This window comes from Hesperophylax consimilis, chromosome 24, assembly GCF_061612785.1.
Source record: "Hesperophylax consimilis isolate HC1 chromosome 24, BYU_Hcon_1.0, whole genome shotgun sequence".
NCBI classification, from domain to species: Eukaryota; Metazoa; Arthropoda; class Insecta; order Trichoptera; family Limnephilidae; genus Hesperophylax; species Hesperophylax consimilis.
In genome coordinates, this window is record NC_142859.1 from 17,799,151 (window position 1) to 17,816,708 (window position 17,558).

General features: G+C 33.2%; 1 protein-coding gene across 1 annotated transcript in view; it reads left to right on the plus strand.

Moving 5' to 3' along the window:
• Positions 1-17,558, plus strand: part of LOC149412005 (putative gustatory receptor 28b) — a 101,768-nt gene that overhangs the window by 84,014 nt on the left and 196 nt on the right. Inside the window, exons 2-4 of the mRNA XM_089646288.1 lie at positions 10,214-10,352; positions 13,634-13,702; positions 15,572-15,661. Coding sequence (XP_089502414.1) covers positions 10,214-10,352; positions 13,634-13,702; positions 15,572-15,661 — 298 coding nt within the window. The remainder of the gene's footprint in view (positions 1-10,213; positions 10,353-13,633; positions 13,703-15,571; positions 15,662-17,558) is intronic.

Sequence of the window (17,558 nt, forward strand, 5' to 3'; positions counted from 1 at the left end):
ATTTTTTTCTGATGCTACATATTCAATTTCATAGTTAAACCCCGCCAAAATTAAACTGTAAAGTTGCAATCTATTAGCACTCAATACAGGAATGCCCTTCTTTTCTGACAAAATTCGTACTAACGCTTGATTGTCGCATTCTAATTTGAATTTCCTACCGTATAAATATACAAAGAATTTTTTTAATGCAAACACTATCGCTGTTGCTTCTAAATCTAAAATACTATATTTACTCTCTGTGTCTGTCAATTTCCTTGATGCAAACGCTATAGGTCTACTACTACCATTTGAATAAGTATGTAAAATTGTCGCACCCAATCCCTCTAAGGATGCATCCGTTACTAATTTTACTGGTAAACGTGGATCAAAATGTACTAACACGCAATCAGAAGACATTTCTCTTTTAAGTTCTAAAACTGCATTTTCACAGTCCTTTGACCAAATCCACTCCGAATCTTTTTTTAATAATTTATATAGAGGTCCTAACAAACTAGATATATTCGGAATAAAATTTCTATAATAGTTAACTAAACCTAAGAAACTTCTTAACTGGTTAATATTACATGGGCTACTAGACTCCATTATTGCTTTAACTTTACTTTCTAATGGTCTAAAACCTTCCTTCGAAATAAAGTACCCCAAGTATTCAATACTTGTTTTGAAAAATTCACACTTTTCTTCATTTACCGTGAGACCACAAAGTTTTAATCTATTCAAAACTGCTAATAAATTTTTATTATGTTCCGCAACTGATTTGCCCGTAATCAAAATATCATCGTAAAATATAATTGTTCCGTTTAAACCTTGCAATGAATTAAACATAACCCGCATAAATATACCTGGTGCTGCATTCAAACCATACACCAGTCGAGTATATCTATATAAACCTATATGTGTAGCTATGGTAGTTATATCTCTACTACCTTCACTTAACTGTAATTGTGAATATGCCATTTTTAAATCTAATTTAGAAAACATTACCGCTCCACTGATTTGTGTCAATAAATCCGTAATTACGGGTACTGGAAATTTATTTACAACCAAACCTGGATTAACTGTTAATTTATAATCTCCACAGATCCTAACTGATCCATCTTTCTTAATTATTGGAACAATGGGAGATGCATATCTACTCGTTTCTATTGATTGTAATATTCCCTCTAAAACAAGTCTATTAATTTCATGTTCGACTTTATCTTTAATAGCTAAGGGTATTTGCCTTGCATTGTACATTTTTGACTGAAATCCCTCTATTAATTCCAGTTCAACACTATATTTATTAAATTTCCCTAATTTATTCGTTAATACGTCTCCAAATTGTGTTTTCAACTTATCGACATCTAAATTGCATTCTTCATTAGCACCAAAATTATTTACTACCGTGCAATTATTCAAAAAACTAATGCTAATCCCAAATAATTCCATAAAATCCCTACCTAAAATTAAATCCGATCCATTTTCAATAACCACAAATTCAAAATTTTGTTGATTATTATTACATGTAACCAATAAATTTATTTTACCGCTCGCTTTTAGCGGCTTGTTATCGTAACTCGCTAAGTGTAAATTAAATTGTATTAAATTAACATGATTAAAATATAATTTATAGATACGTTCGGGTATGGCACTAATTCCCGCTCCTGAATCTATCATTGCCTCGAATGAAATATCATTTATTTTCAATTTAATTACATACGGTTCAATCCTCTTATTAATACTTGATACACAAATCTTTTTTTTAATGCAAGAAATATTTCTACAAAATTTAGCAATGTGACCTTTTTGACCGCATTTAAAACACTTCGAAAATTTATTATTCACAACCTTGCACTCTGATTTAAAGTGCCCGAATTTATTACAATTAAAACACTTTTTCTGTTCCGAATCTAGATGCTTCAATTTCGGTTTAAAATTATTACTATCGCGCGATGAACTTCTACTATGCCTCGAATTTAAATAAACACTTCGATGTTTCGATACTGATGGATTATTTTTCGGACTTTTTGATCGTGAACGTGAACTAGCTACTTGATAACACCCTTTTTCATCTTTAAAATTTGCTTCTGAAGCCTCTAAACACGCTGCGATTGAAATTAATTTCTCAAACGAATTTTTTTCGCCCTCAATGAATAACCGTTCTCTAATTTTAGGGTTTTTTACTTTACAAATGAATAAATCCTTTAAATTATCTTCAAATCTAGTACCGAATTTACAATTTATAGATAAACTTTTTAACCGTGCCGCAAATTCTTTCACACTTTCTCCCGATTCATTAACTACATTATAAAATTTTGATCTTTCTTCAAACAACAAAGTAACATTTTCACAATAATTACCCAAAAAATCACACAAAATTTCTACTGTGACATCATTTATTTTTTTAGGAGTAACCAACTCAATCAATAATTTAAAAGTTTCCTCCTCCAAAGCGTTCAAGAATATAGCTCGTTTCTTTTCGGCAGAAATTTTCTCATCATATAATATGAAGTAATTCTCCAATCTTGCTTTGAACACCCCGAAACAATCTGACTTGTGACTGAATGTCTCTAATGGTTTGATTTGAGCCATGATTTTACAACAAAATTACAACAATATTAAAAAAAAAATTATCAATAAAAAATTTAAACTAATGACTTAACTCAAGTCTAATGATGATTGTAGCTCTGGTTCTGGTCATCTACTCCCTCCTGTTGCAGATCTTCCTTCTTAACCTCTGGTTCTGGTCATCTACTCCCTCCTGTTGCAGATCTTCCTTCTTAACCTCGGCTGTACTCCAAGAATAGCTCTCGACCGATAGTTCCCAAGGATCCGCTCTCAGCTGCTCCTTGCTCCAATACAGCTCCCAGCTGTGCTGCTGTTGTTCAGCCCCCGGCTTCTTATGGTTTGAAATATATATATATACAGCTCCCCGCTGAATATTTATCCTCTTCACGATAACTCCGCTCCCGCGTGATTATCTGGAACTATTTTTTTTTTTGATTCTGGTTTCGTAATTCAGCTCCCCGCTGAATTATTTTCAATCTTATCTTACAAAGATTCAACGATCCTGTTCTATTAATGTAGCGAGACTCCCCGTCCGTCACATTTAAAAAAGCACCGCCATTACGTGAATACTCTCCGAATTTCTTGAATTTTAACAACACGTTTGCCGCGTAAATTCTTTTAAACTTCGCCACTGTTTTGATAATGACTTAGTTTCCTCGTCGCCACTGTAGTATCCTGTAGATTCACCTTAAAAGGGACTTGGGTTCAGGATTGATTATAATACGTCAGGCTGGTTGAATATTTACAGAGATCGTTTATTGCTTGTTAACTGTGAGACTACAGAATACCGAATGGCAATACAGACTACCGCCGAAGTGCTCCCCGCACCTCGCGGCCCGTAGGTAGGTACCGAGTACCACAGTTTGATACATGTTTGAGGATATCTTAAGAAAGAGAAAACAACAAAACAGCTGTCAAAATATACATAAAATAAGCAAAATAAAAATATAACGGAGCAAACGTGGTAGATACTCCTAGAATCGCCGTGGTGATTTTACACCAAGTAGGAATGAGAAGTAGCTTGAAATGACTTAAGTTGTATTTGGTGACCAGAACTGAATAGCTGTATGCTTCTTTTTCCCCATTTCCTTCCCTTTGCACTCCCTTCATCCACACCACTCTCTATCCTTACAGTCTTACTGACTGCTGACTATTGTGTGGTATTCGTGACAACAACAAAACTTGTATTTAATGATTCCAACTTTATCGAATATTTTTAAAGGTTGAAAACTCACAGCTCTTATGAAAGTAATTTTAACGATTGTTTCTCAATTTGGGAGGCGGGTTTGGGTACCGCCGCCTTGGGAACCATTTTTGGATAACCAACAACTCTGCCTAGGTGGTTTGATTTTGAAGATTTAGCAGGGATGCTCGGGTTCATTGGGAGAGATTTGTTCAGGATGCGCCTTCCCACCACCTGCGTGATCAGATCAGGGAGGCTTGTTTGGGCAGATCCTTTGACATCTCCAACTGCTATCTCAATCCATCGCCTCGGGCCGCAGAGGGAGGTATATATTTATACGTCCTTCCTGGACTCATTGATCCTTAGATTCCTACCCACACGTCATATATTTTTCCTTCCCAGAAATTTCTCTCCTTCTTTTCCTTGAAAAGACTCTTCACGCGGCATCTCCAAAGATGACATATGCCCTGACGGAAATTATTTTCATCGGGGCCTCAAGGCTAATGGAAAAAGAAACATTTATTTCTATTTCACAGTATGCAAAAAATGATGGGTGAAAAACATAATATTTATACGTGTAGTGGTATGAAAAGATTATCAAGTCTCGTGTAGTAGAAAAGTTATTTATTTTCAAAACAGAAATATTTAAAATGTCTTTTTCTTGGAAATTATATTTTTATCTTTTCTAAAAGACTTATTAAGACTGTGGCCAAGTAGGTTTTGTCTTTTATTATAAAATGGTGGTTCCTATGAAAAACACAAAGGTTTTATTTAATTTGGGGAAAAGCAAGTTAATTTCAGAACAAAAGCAGAGAGACGTTAGTTTTAAAAACCTCAATTTAGCTTTAGTAAGGTTTTCGTTCTCCTTCGAAATTTTGCCTTACTCGCTTAAGAAAAACACTGTCTATGTAAATATATGTACAATGTCAAATGTATGCCTTATGCAAGGTATTTCGTTTATGTTCCTCTAAAAACGACATTGTCTCTCTAATCGAGTAAATTTACTAAGAAATATTATGTAGTTACACAAAAAATAATGGTTCGCTATAAAGTTTTAGGATTTTTGTTAATATTTGACATTATGAATATTTTGTGGTCCTTCAGTTTTAAAAGTACTTTTGACTCAGTGAATTTATGGGTAGTGATGATCAATCATTTTCAATCAATCGCAGGGTCAATTTATTCATTTTAAAATTGATCGCGAGGGTTCAGAAGTAGGGTAACAGTTCGATGTGGTAAACTTTGAAAACGGTGGTGACACCAATCTATTTGTATTTTCTCAAACTGTGTTTTTTTAATAAAAAAATCATAGATCGTAAAAAGCAATGAGCCGCTGGCAAAAATTTTATATCTCCAAGATCCAACTACTAAATGTCCCGATTTTCAAAATTCTTAAGTATAAAAAAATAACTTGGTCAAAACAACAAATACTGTTCATTTTATTGAAAAAGAAGTTATACAAACAAATCTAAACGAAGCATGAAACAGAACAAGAAACAGAAAAAAAAATAACCGTCACAACTAAGAATTGAACCCAGTATCTCTCGTCTTACCGGGACAGAGTCTTAACCATTTGGACCTTGTAATTCATCGTCATATTCGTCGATCTCATATGTATTTCAATGTCAAAATTGAAATATTTCTTAAATTATTTTTTCCCATGTACTGTTCGTTTTCATCTTTGGAAAGTTTTCAAACAAACTTTTGTTATTCCATAAAACGGAAACCTTTAGAATGCACCAAATATGGAACTTAACGAAAGCGTGATTTTTTTCTGCAATTTAGGTTGAACCACGATATTCTATCTTTATAATACTCTTGATTCAAAAATTTGAAGAGTACTAAAGTTTTCCGCTTAACAAATGTGCATAAAATATTTTTTGTTATTGGTGCCCTTTTTTACTCATTTAAAGTACGCTCTAGCGTGTTTAAATCGCACTTTATGGAACGCGCGTTTTTTAAAGTTACCATGGCAACATCAACAAATCAACAAAATGTGAAGTCTAAATGTCAATTGTGTTTTTCATTTCCATGACAAAAGATATTGTGATGTCACATCACGAATTCATTAATAGTTCTTATTTCCAAATTTTTAATAATAATATCAATATTTATGTTTTCAAAGTGTACCAATAAAAAAAATAGCGTAAAGTATTCGTGGATAACTGGTCTTTAAAACACTTGCTTTATTTCGAGCACTCGGCTACGCCGTCGTGCTCGAAAAATCGCGCGTGTTTTAAAGACCTGTTTATCCACTTATACTTAAATATACTATAAAAAAAGCAAAATACTTTATTTCCAATCCTTCATTTACTTCTTCATAGCCTTCCATAATATGTACTAAATACTTAAGACGTCTTATTCCTTGTGTACTTTTAAAAAGAATGTTAAATTATTTGTGCTAGCCGAGGATTGCCAACATTATTTTTCATCTTCGTCCTTTTTAAATTAATGGCATAATATATTGTATATGTATATTGTTTCATCCTTCTCCATTTATAATAAATATATATTTTTTATCTTTCATTTTGGTGCTTTTAAAATTAATAGTGTATTTTGTTAAATATTAACACTTGGTCATCTTACATGCTTACTACATTATATTATAATGAATTGGCTGGAATTAGCCACGTAGTTACCCAATTTATAAAAAAATCATTAATGTTCTCCCAATATATAGTCTTTGTCCCATTTTTTATTATTTTGTGAAATTATTAACCTCAATAAAGGCTTTTCGTAGAGAGGTAAAAACTTCTAACATAAACAATAATACAATGTAAAGAAACAGTAAACAATAAACAACTTCTACCACCTCCTCCACTCGGAGAAAAATTAGTACTCCTTTTTCAAAATCTTAATATTGTTAAAAATATGACTGCATGACCATTTCTTAGTAAATTATTAGTCACCAGAATATATCTGAAGACTTGTTTACTTAGGTGGTCTTGTCCGAATAAATATAATTGACAAGTTGCGAAAATGTCATAATTTTTAAAAATATAATCGTATTCATATGTTCGTGCTTCACTGATAGTTTGTTATGAAATTTTTCAATTCATTCGTAATAGGCATACTGTCCCGTTTTTAACAGGGAAACGAATAATCAGATTTTTAATAAATTACCTACATTTCTTATCAGTAAGCTATCTCCGTACACTCGAGCTAAGACCAATTTTTTGCAACCCTTTGTGAAAGTTTAATATATTGGTAACACATATTTCTTGTAGATTTTATGTACCGCCCAAGTATGAGGGCATCAAGTATAAAACATAAACGTGAATTAAATATTTTTAAAAATTACAGCTAATCATAAATTACTCGTAAACGGAACCATAAATTATAATGTTAACGTACACTTTTCAAGTTACACCGAATTTGTAAAATTTTATAGCATTAACTCCCTAATTTTTGCTCAAATCTTGCCATTTAAATTTCTAAATAATGGTCTGGACTCGCCAGGGCTCAACAATCCAATGAAAATTCACATGCCGTCAAGATTAACACAACACACCAATGTATTTAAACATTCTATAGACAAAGGTTTTAGACATTCTTACCAGTAACCTTTTGAAATACCAGGACAGAAGTAACATATACAATGGTAAACTAATGCACGAAAATGGATTGTATCATGTACCTTAAATTAGTTTTAAGACGCAACAAAACTTCATCTCTAATCAATAAACTTTAGGGGAAAATCTAGGTCAGTGAGTCAGCTTGTGGACCTCATCAATCCCACCGGGGAATGAATAAAGCGGGCATTCTTGAACCACATAACCACACATTTTTTTACAAATAAATAAATAATTATTTTCGTTGAATCTAATAAAAATAACCTGTTTTTTTATTCAAAACTTTTCACTTTTAAGTATATACCTTCTCAAATAAAAATGAGAGATAACAAAACAATTTTCTAGAGTTAGTACCTATGCAAGACTTACATAATAAAGTAAAGAAATATTCATTTAAAATCTAATATTTTTTTACACCCAGATTTATTGGAGCTTCTGAAACTTTTTTTTAACCCTCAAAATCAGTTTGTTTTACGAAGAGTACAAATTAGAACTTAATTTTGCTTATTCAGTGGTGTAAATATTCAACGTGCGAAGTTAAACGGGAAGGAATGAGCAAATACTACTAACCTGTGTTTACACAGGTAAGTAGTAAAGATCTTTTGAAAATAGCGCGCCAGAAAATGATTGATTGGCAATAAAATTTGTGTAGAAAGTTGATACATATTTGTTTTAGTCAAAACATAATTTTCATGAAGTACTGAAATAATATCATAATTTTATTTTCATCCAATTTTCTGTGAGTGTAAGGGCAAGCGCACCCGGATGACTTTTGTCACTTCAACAATTTTGTCACTGTTTCCAAATACATCCCAGTATAACAAAAAGATAATCTTCTTTAGTTTTATGATTTATGGTTGTTTAAGGGACGGAGTTAGGTATATTAAAATGTACATTTAGAAAAACTTGTTAAACTAATTTCACAATTTCACCACTTTAAACACAATAGAATACGATTTTGATCGCTCCAATCAACCGGTGGCGCTGGTGAGATCCTGGTCATGATAGCCGCCAATTTTTGTCTAATTACAAAAGTATTTTTATAAAAGTTTATTTGTAAATGACGCAACAACTAATCTTCCTTTTACAATGTCCTTGCATTTTTTTCCATCCCATTTTTACCCACAAGTACCTATCATTATTTGACTATACCCACGTGTGTGTTTGACATTTTACAACAATAAAAGTGACTATCAAACCAGTTTTATTAAAGGAGCCCGTTTGATGAACATCTATTATTATTAGTGCTGTTATTAATATCGACTCAGAGTAGAAAGCCTGTGCAGTGAACATATTCCGTTCCCTCAGTGTGTTTCGTATCCAACCTGGATGTTATGGAAGCTTGTGCCTGAAATCATATCTCCTGTGAGTGAAATCATACCATCATCATCTTTAAAGAACATCAAAGAGGTAAGTCGGATTCCTTCCTTACTCCACGTTCACCATCTCCAACAATAGTTGTGTCAACTTCAAAGTTCACGATTAATATTTCACAATCCACTCTTGATTTGCTTATTGCGATCACCGTAATTAAAATGCTATAAAACGAAAAAAAAAATCCTTACACTTGCAATAAACATTATTCCATAAGACAATGTGATAGCCTCTGGAATCAGTTCTAGTTTGACCAAAATGATATTTTAATTGACATATAAAAATAATTAGGCACGAGTACTCCACCTTCAAAACTTGAGTTAACCACTCTTTTCAACTTTCTGTCGTATACAGCCTATCTGAAATTTAACAGCAAAACTTTTTTTAAATCTTATTCAGTTAAAAGTAAGTGGAGATAAACACGTTAATAGGAGAATCATTTTAAATAAATTTAGGTTACAAACAAAAAAATCTTCGTTTTTCTACAAATAAGTTTGCATTTTTGTTTCTTCGTTAATTTTAAAACTCTTCAATAATTGACACTCCAACTAGCATATAATTTGTGAAATGCTTTTTAAAAAATGCCTTAAAAATACTTAATATCTTAAAATAGCATCACGTAGATGTCATATCTTGTAAATGACTACCACACCGCCATTAGCTTCCAGATAACCTGCCATCACACTAACAGAAATTTAATGTCCCATAATTTGGGAAGCTCTGGTTAAATCGTATCACACTACTCTGAAATATGATTTTAACACAAAATATATTATGGCGTTTCAAAGAAATATCAAAGTGATTATTACGTATTTTACGCTTCTTTTAAGAAATAAGTGATTGACAAGTAAAGTATATTCAAGTTAGGTTTTTCCAAAACAATTTCATGGGAAAAAGTAAATATTTTTCCAAAAAAGTTCATTTTACGTTCAGAGTGACTCTGATTTTCACTCGAGAAACATTTGGTTTTTGAATAAACCATTTAATTTCACTTACAACTCTTTGAAAAACAAACAAGTTTTCGACGCAAAATGAGCGAATTTCAAAAAGTCATAATGCCGATAGAAATTTTTAGGCGATTGATGGGTCTTTGTGTAAATCCCTTAAAGTTTAATGGCATTTTGAAACGAATTGATATTAAATGCCATATTTATAATTATAGCATTCCTTGGATAATATATGCTGTCGTTCGAGCACTCTGGTGTGGATATGAAAACATTAAACTATATCAAAAAAGAAAGAATGTCATCCAAATGGCCTTGGAAATGAAACTTCTGACCGTTGACTGCATCATTAAGACAATAACGATCAGTATTATATCAATATGTTCGTGGAAAAATACAGGAAAGCAATTAAAGATAATAGAATCATTTGACAAATTCGATGAACATTTTTTCTTAACTGGGAAGAAAATCGACAACAAAACGCAAAGCAAATTTATAATATGGTCTGTTTTAGCTATGAATGCATTTTGGATACTACATTTTGTAACATACTGCATTCAGTTCAGCAATGAATCTTTGATATTCTCTCTTTACAGTTGGGATATTAGATACTATGCTGGTAATTTGATGCTTGTGTGTCTGGTGGAAGAAATCAGCTTATTGTACGCATTAAAAATCAGATTTAAACACCTCAATGAAGAGATCAGTGAGATGAACGCAAAGCAATTTAACACTGTAAAAGATCGGCAGCAATTCTCAGCGAATTTTACCACTTCTAAATGTGCAGGGAAAAATGCATCGAAGATGGCGGTTTATATGGACCTGCATTATGAGCTGTGCACTTTGACTTCTGATGTGAAAAAAAACCTCGGTATTCAAACTGGGTTAAACGTGTTGTTTTGCTTTATGCAGTCGTTTACCTGCTTGTATTTTTCGCTGTTCGGATTCACATCGATGGGTACTATTATGACAATAAAAACGAATCCAATTGTATGTACCATACTTTTTACGCGAGGTTGCGAGAGTATCGTCATACTTTACTTTCTTGTGATGAATAGTGAGGAGCTTAAAAACGAGGTAAGATTGCTAAAATGTTTAATTTACAGCAGGAATTTTTATGAAAGCACTCAAATACAGACCGTTCCTGTTCAAGTTGAAATTAAAATTTTGACATTGGTGAAATTATGATAATACTAGAGGACGTTATGTACCTTGGGGTTATGTTCGGTTTGGAATAATGTTTTGAGGTTATGAATTTGAATGTTCCTAATATTATTATTGTTCAAAAATGAAAAAGTTTACTTATTCCTTAAGTTTACTAGTTTGGTATTTGTTTCATTTGATCGTGTCATGTCTTCCTCGAGCATCATTGACATTCACCTTACACCCCTTCTTACATTCATCACATATGTCACATTTTACCACTTAAGTGTATCCGACTTTTTATACCATTCACTATTGTAAAACATATTGTTACTGTTGAACTCAAAGACGAGTCGTAGAAGCGACCCGTTCTCATGTGACAAAAAATGTACAGTATACAAATGTTGGGCGCACGTTTGGCGTGTTTCATGATTATGAAACTGTGCCGAAGGAATCAATGACGCTAGTTCTTGTAAATGAATTCTCAATGTAATACCGGTAGAACAAGGACGGCACACATACTTGATGCCTGTGCTCTAAAGATTGCAATTCATTGTTAAGATAGAGGAATCTATAAAACGGCCCGCCCGTTTCTGCACAGAGCCAAGGTTTTTTAGGTAATTCGGGGCTCCAGACCAGAGGTGGCTGCCAAATTCAACTGGGGTGCACTTGAGATTTGTACCGGGTCAGCAGTTGTGTACTATTGAAGTATCTGCTGGCCCTGCAAAATACACCCAGCTTCTGGAAGGCTAACTTGACTCTGACTTATACGGAGTCTCCGTGTCTGAGATGGTCACTTTGAAGCATGCCGATGGAAGGCATGTTGGAAAGATCAGTCATTTTAATCCATTTTAGACGTAATCAGACATGACTTGGTTTATGAAACATTAGAACATTAAACACAGATTCGACTAGATTATTTTTACCCCAAGAGGAAACCCTCTCGAGGTAATTTTCAAAATCATGCTCTGCTTCGAAGCCTACCGAGCTGTTGGAGTTTGTGTATCCTTTGGGGGCTTGTCAAACAAAAAAACTACTATGGACTGTACTGCCATCTGTGTAGCAATGAATTGGTGGACACGACAAAAGGTTATTGATGTGCACCAAAAACAAAGTTGTAGACAGAACCGATCCCTGTGAGACGCCAGCATTTATGAGTGAGTGGAAGAGATGAAACCATCGGCAAACCGTTCGAATCGACCTTCCCCTCAAAAAGCAATGTACATACACAAGAATAAGGGAAGTCTGTAAGGAGGCAGTTTGTCGACAAGTCCTCGGTGCCAAACCCGGAAATGTCCAATGCAACCGTTTGGGTCTCGCCGTTCCAGGCACCGCCCCCAAACATCACAAAGGTGAGAAGATCATCGCACTAGCGGTTCCGCCTGGTACGTATTGAGGTCTATTTACATCTACCGGCACGTAACGTGCCAGACAAGTAGCGTACCAGACACGGCACAATTAGTTTATACATTATCTATAAAGACGTTCACATCATAGCGTGTCGTGTCGTCACAGACACGGGCTGTCACCGACAGTAGTATATATTTTGTCTGTACCATATATCTGCGCATGCGCAGTTCCTTACAAAATGGCGCCGCATCCACAGCTGATCGTGGCACATCATGGGCGAAGCCATGCTAATGCAATTTAAATTCTTTTGAAATAGAATTGGCTTTAATTTAAAATTTAAGAAATTTAAATCGGATTCGCAAGGCTTTTCCAAATAATCATTTGCTCACATAATCAAAGGAGCTGTTGATACACCGCCATTGTACTTTCGTTCATTGTCATTACATTTTCGCCACTATGCCGTTTTTACCAATCACGGTGCCGGTAAACTGTTCCCTATGAACGTCAAAATGTTATCTACCATTTTTATGAAACTGAGATTTTGAGGATCAATGTTTGAATACCGAATAAAATCATTTCAGATTTTCGTTTAGAAATCGCTAATATTGTCTTCGATAATTAAAGACATATGAACCAATTAACTCCCTTTTTACTGTCAAAAAGTACATGCGAATTGGCAATGTATATTGATGTTATTCAAATTGAATTGAATTTCAATTCAACATTGTTAAATTATTTTAATTTTTAACATTAACACACATATACGCCAGTATTGCCAGCATTAAGAGTTCGATCGTGCCAGGTAATGCTATGCAATATCATCGATTCCGCTTATCGATCCGATAAGTTAAAGTTATTACTATTATTACCGGCAACACTGGAGGTATTTGAGGTCAAACGTCATACAGTTCCGTAAAAATATAAATAAACTGAAAATGTTGAATTGAAATACTAACCTAAATATGCATTGATAGTCAGTATTATTTTACTTTTAGGCACTTAAAAGGAGTTGATTAGTTAATGAGGTCTTTGTTCACAACTGAGTTGGTCAGTGAGATCTTTAGCTATAATAAGAGATATATGAAACGAGTGTCTGAATTTCGTCTCTCCTGTTCGAAAGAATTTAATTGATCACACAAATGACTTCTTTCAATTCTACGAACTTCGTTAATCTGCCTCCGTTCATTAATAAACCAGTAATTTTGCACAAAGAACGATATTATTAAAACAGAGTTGCGTATTTTAACATTCACCCAAATTTAACTGACAGCGGGATTTCTTATCAATAGTTGACCGTGCTAGGTGCTATGGAATATTTCTAACTGACCATAGATCATGAATTTATTCAATTTTGAGTTGACATAAGGCTTTATCGATAGTCCGAGCTAGACCTCCAGGCCCTAGTAAGAATAAACCTTGAAATTTTTAGCAAAATCGGTCCGGTTTTATTTTTAGTCTATACGGATTTTGTTATATATTTATATGGATTATAAATATGAGATTTGTTTCTATTTTGTTTACAGTCTCGCAAAACTGGAGAAATTTTACAATACATTTCAATGTATTCTACAGAGAAAGAACTTAGAGATTCGGTAAGTGTATGGATATTATATGATTATATTACTATGAACAAAATTGTTGTGTACCTAATTGTTTTAATGTCGTACACGAAAACACAAACAATTATATATTAGATATTTGCCAAAGATGAAGAGATAGGATAGAACGATAATGCATAAAAAGTAATTGTATTATAAAAAGTAACTGTATTATAAAAAGTAATTGTATTATAAAAAGTAATTGTATTATAAAAAGTAATTGTATTATAAAAAGTAATTGTATTATAAAAAGTAATTGTATTATAAAAAGTAATTGTATAATAAAAAGTAATTGTATTATAAAAAGTAATTGTATTATAAAAAGTAATTTGTATTATAAAAAGTAATTGTACTATAAAAAGTAATTGTATTATAAAAAGTAATTGTATTATAAAAAGTAATTGTATTAGAAAAAAAGCATTTCCAATATTGCAGCTTTTCAGCCTAAATGGGCTGCACGCTACTAACCGATGAGTATTAATAGTTAATCCCTAGTTTTCCCGGCAGATAATAATTTCGCTGTTTTTTAACGTATCCCAAAATGAAATAATGTTATTTCAGATTTTAATATTACTATGGTGAGTTATTTACAACTTTATTTACGATTTTATTTACAACTCCCCGTAATCAGAAATTTGCCTCAAAAGGTAGGGTTATGTTACAAATGAAAAATGCTCGATAATCATTAGCTTGCTTATTGATCACAAAACTATACACTAATTAAACAACATAAATAATAATGCAACGATGGCTTGTCTGAGGTTTGTCACATGGTGGCAGCACCAACACTCCACATTAAAAACAGACATACATGTAATTAAAATTTCAAATTAAATAAAAAAAGATTATTTGATTCGTGAGGCGGGTGTGGGTACCGCTGCTACAAAAATCATTAATTTGAAAACATAAACCTCAGCCGTAGGTCACCCGAAGTATTTTGCTATGTTTGGTGATTAGGAGAAAGGGGCACGGGTTGATGGGGTAGGTTTGTCCAGTTCTTGACACTTAATTATTTATTTTTATTTAAAAATAATAAAAATTTGTTACGCCAATATGCATTAAATTACACATACATCTTAGGCACACACATATACATACCTGCGACCACTGTACTGAGATAATATCGTTGTCCTTTGTCCTACCTTCATTCGATCCCTGCACTTTTCTGTGCACATTTCAGTCAGTCTGTTACAATAACCCGCATAGCTCACTATAAACCGCATCCGTGCGAGATCTTATCTTTCTTATTTTATTAATTTAACATTCGCGCCGATCTCATGCAAAACCGCTTTGTGTTCAGTGCCACCGCCGTGATCCCTGAGGAGGATAAACAGGAAGAAAACAAGTGCCATTTTTCCTAATGGTGAATCCTTCCTTATCCATACAACATATTATTGTCTTATGTGCAGTGGTAATCACATTAACATTCAAGTTCCTTCGATAAAAAATTTTTACACTCCTTAAAAACATATCAAAACCCCTTTTAACACCAAAAATGATTCACAAACTTTGAAGAATCTTTCGCAAACATGCGAGCAATGGTCGTCGATTAATCATCGTTTTTGGTATATATTACAATTATTTGGTTAGTGTTGAATGCAAAAACTTTAAATGTACATTGTGGTATTGCCACTTTCTAACACCATTTAAATCATATATCTCACAATAACACAAAAGGAGATAAGACGACTATTAATCAGTTTGTGCTTTAAAGTACACAAGAATGCTCTATCTAGGGTAATCGATATAAATACTAAGGGAGACACAATTCGGGTTTTACTGAGAGTTTTTCTAGTTGTGCTTATACTAGGTCTTAAGGATCATTTGCAAATAAAATGTTTTTTGTTAATTTTTTATTGACAGGTGCTATTATTTTCATATCAACTTCTGCATAAGAAAGTGACGCTTACAGCCAGTGGGATGTTTCCTATCGACTACTCACTGCTTTTCCAGGTTGGTACTGTGTGGTTTATGTTAATGTAGACATAGAATTGTTTAAGGCGATGCACTACGTCGTGTAATATTTTAAATTAAGCGGCTATCAATAACAACCCTTACGTAGATGGCGATAAAGTTTAAATTCCCGCTTAACACCATCCGCCTGCTTTGATTTATGCAAGAAAAATAAATGGCAAAAAAGTGCCTTTTATTTTATTTTGTGGATGTTCAGGCATAAATTAATTAATTTTTAACAATTTTTAATTTTTTTGAGATCGCTTTATAAATAACTTAATTTGTCACATTATACAATATAATCATAACCGAAAATGGGTTCGTAAATAGGAGATTGTGAACTTTAAAGCAGTTTTCATAGGCCTATACATTATTTTTTTCTGGGTTTATAAAAAGACTTATATAAAAAACACTCGGTTGTTTCAAAGGCCAAGATGTATTCTACTCGAAGTATTTAATTAAAGCATCTGAAAAATTACTAGGCGACCGAATTTTCAAACCAAAAACACACGTTTTTGCATTACTACGTATGGCATCGCCTTAACCCAAACAATACGCACTTAGAAATGCGTGCATTTATATGTATACACTTATTAAATGTCACTGAGAAACATCCGGTATTTAATCTCGCTCGTGCCTTAATAAGACTTTTTTATTGTAAAAACCATTTTTTAACATGTCACTCTTGTTTTATTGTTCTGAATTCGATAAACATGTTTGATTGTTTTGTTAATATTGTGTACAAGAAATACATAATATGTGAGTACTGTGTTCATGTCAAGACTTTAAATTAATTATCGTTAACTGATTTTGAACATATTTACATTATTTAGTTATATCTAAATAGAAAAAAGTGGTTCTTTGAGGGAAAACAACATTTTTAAAAAATTTTACAATATTACTCATATAGTTTGTCAAAGGGTGCTTTTCACTTTAAAAAGGAAAAAAAACTACCTCTATAAATATTATGACGGCCTCCGTGGTTGAGAGGTAAGGCTCCCGAATAGCAAGCTGAAGGTCGTGGGTTAAAATCTCGGCGTGCGCAAGTAAATTTTATTTGATTAATTTTAGTTATTTCACAAAAATATTATTTTACAATAATATATAGTATATTTGCAGCACGTTCCAGAGTGGAAGAATCTCAGTATCGCCCTTGTGAAATGGCTTTTGCCGTATTTGGTGACAAGATCTGAATAGCCAGCTCCTTTCTCACCATCCTCTTCCTCATCATCTTTCCCTCCCCATTACTTTCAGCCTCATAACATACCTCAATTGGGGATGCCATAGTCTCACTAGCTCTAGACGGTTGGGAGCAGTTGGGAAATATTTAACAATAATAATAAAAACAGTAAAACCTAGAGCAAGAAGTCCGAACATATGTCTCTTTAAGTGTCAGTGCAGTTTCCACAGAATGACTTGCATTAATAAAGACTAGCAGTTAAAAACCCGCCACACGGGTTTTTTGCTGCTAGGCCCTGCGTGCTGCACATAGATAGGCTTCGCCCAGTTTAAGTGATACTAACAACAGTTACATTTGATAGGTAGATATTAGGTCATTTACAGAGAGAGGGTGTGTATATATTGTTAAAACACGGAACAAGAAGGAGTGAATGAATAATAAAATGTTCAATTTAGGCATTATAAGAATCACAGTTGTTCGGGTAAAACTTTACCTTTCCCGAATAATTGCCTAAATGGGTAAAGGTAAATTAATATAGGTAAATATTTGGAAGACCTGTATTAATAATGATGGCAGTGATTAAAATCGTTTTGAGATTTACTTGACTGTACTCTGAAACGAGAGGTTACTAGAATGATTTCCTACCACTAAAATTGATTGGTCTATTAATTATGGGATGTGTGGATTAATCAATGACTACATAAAATACCTAAGAGG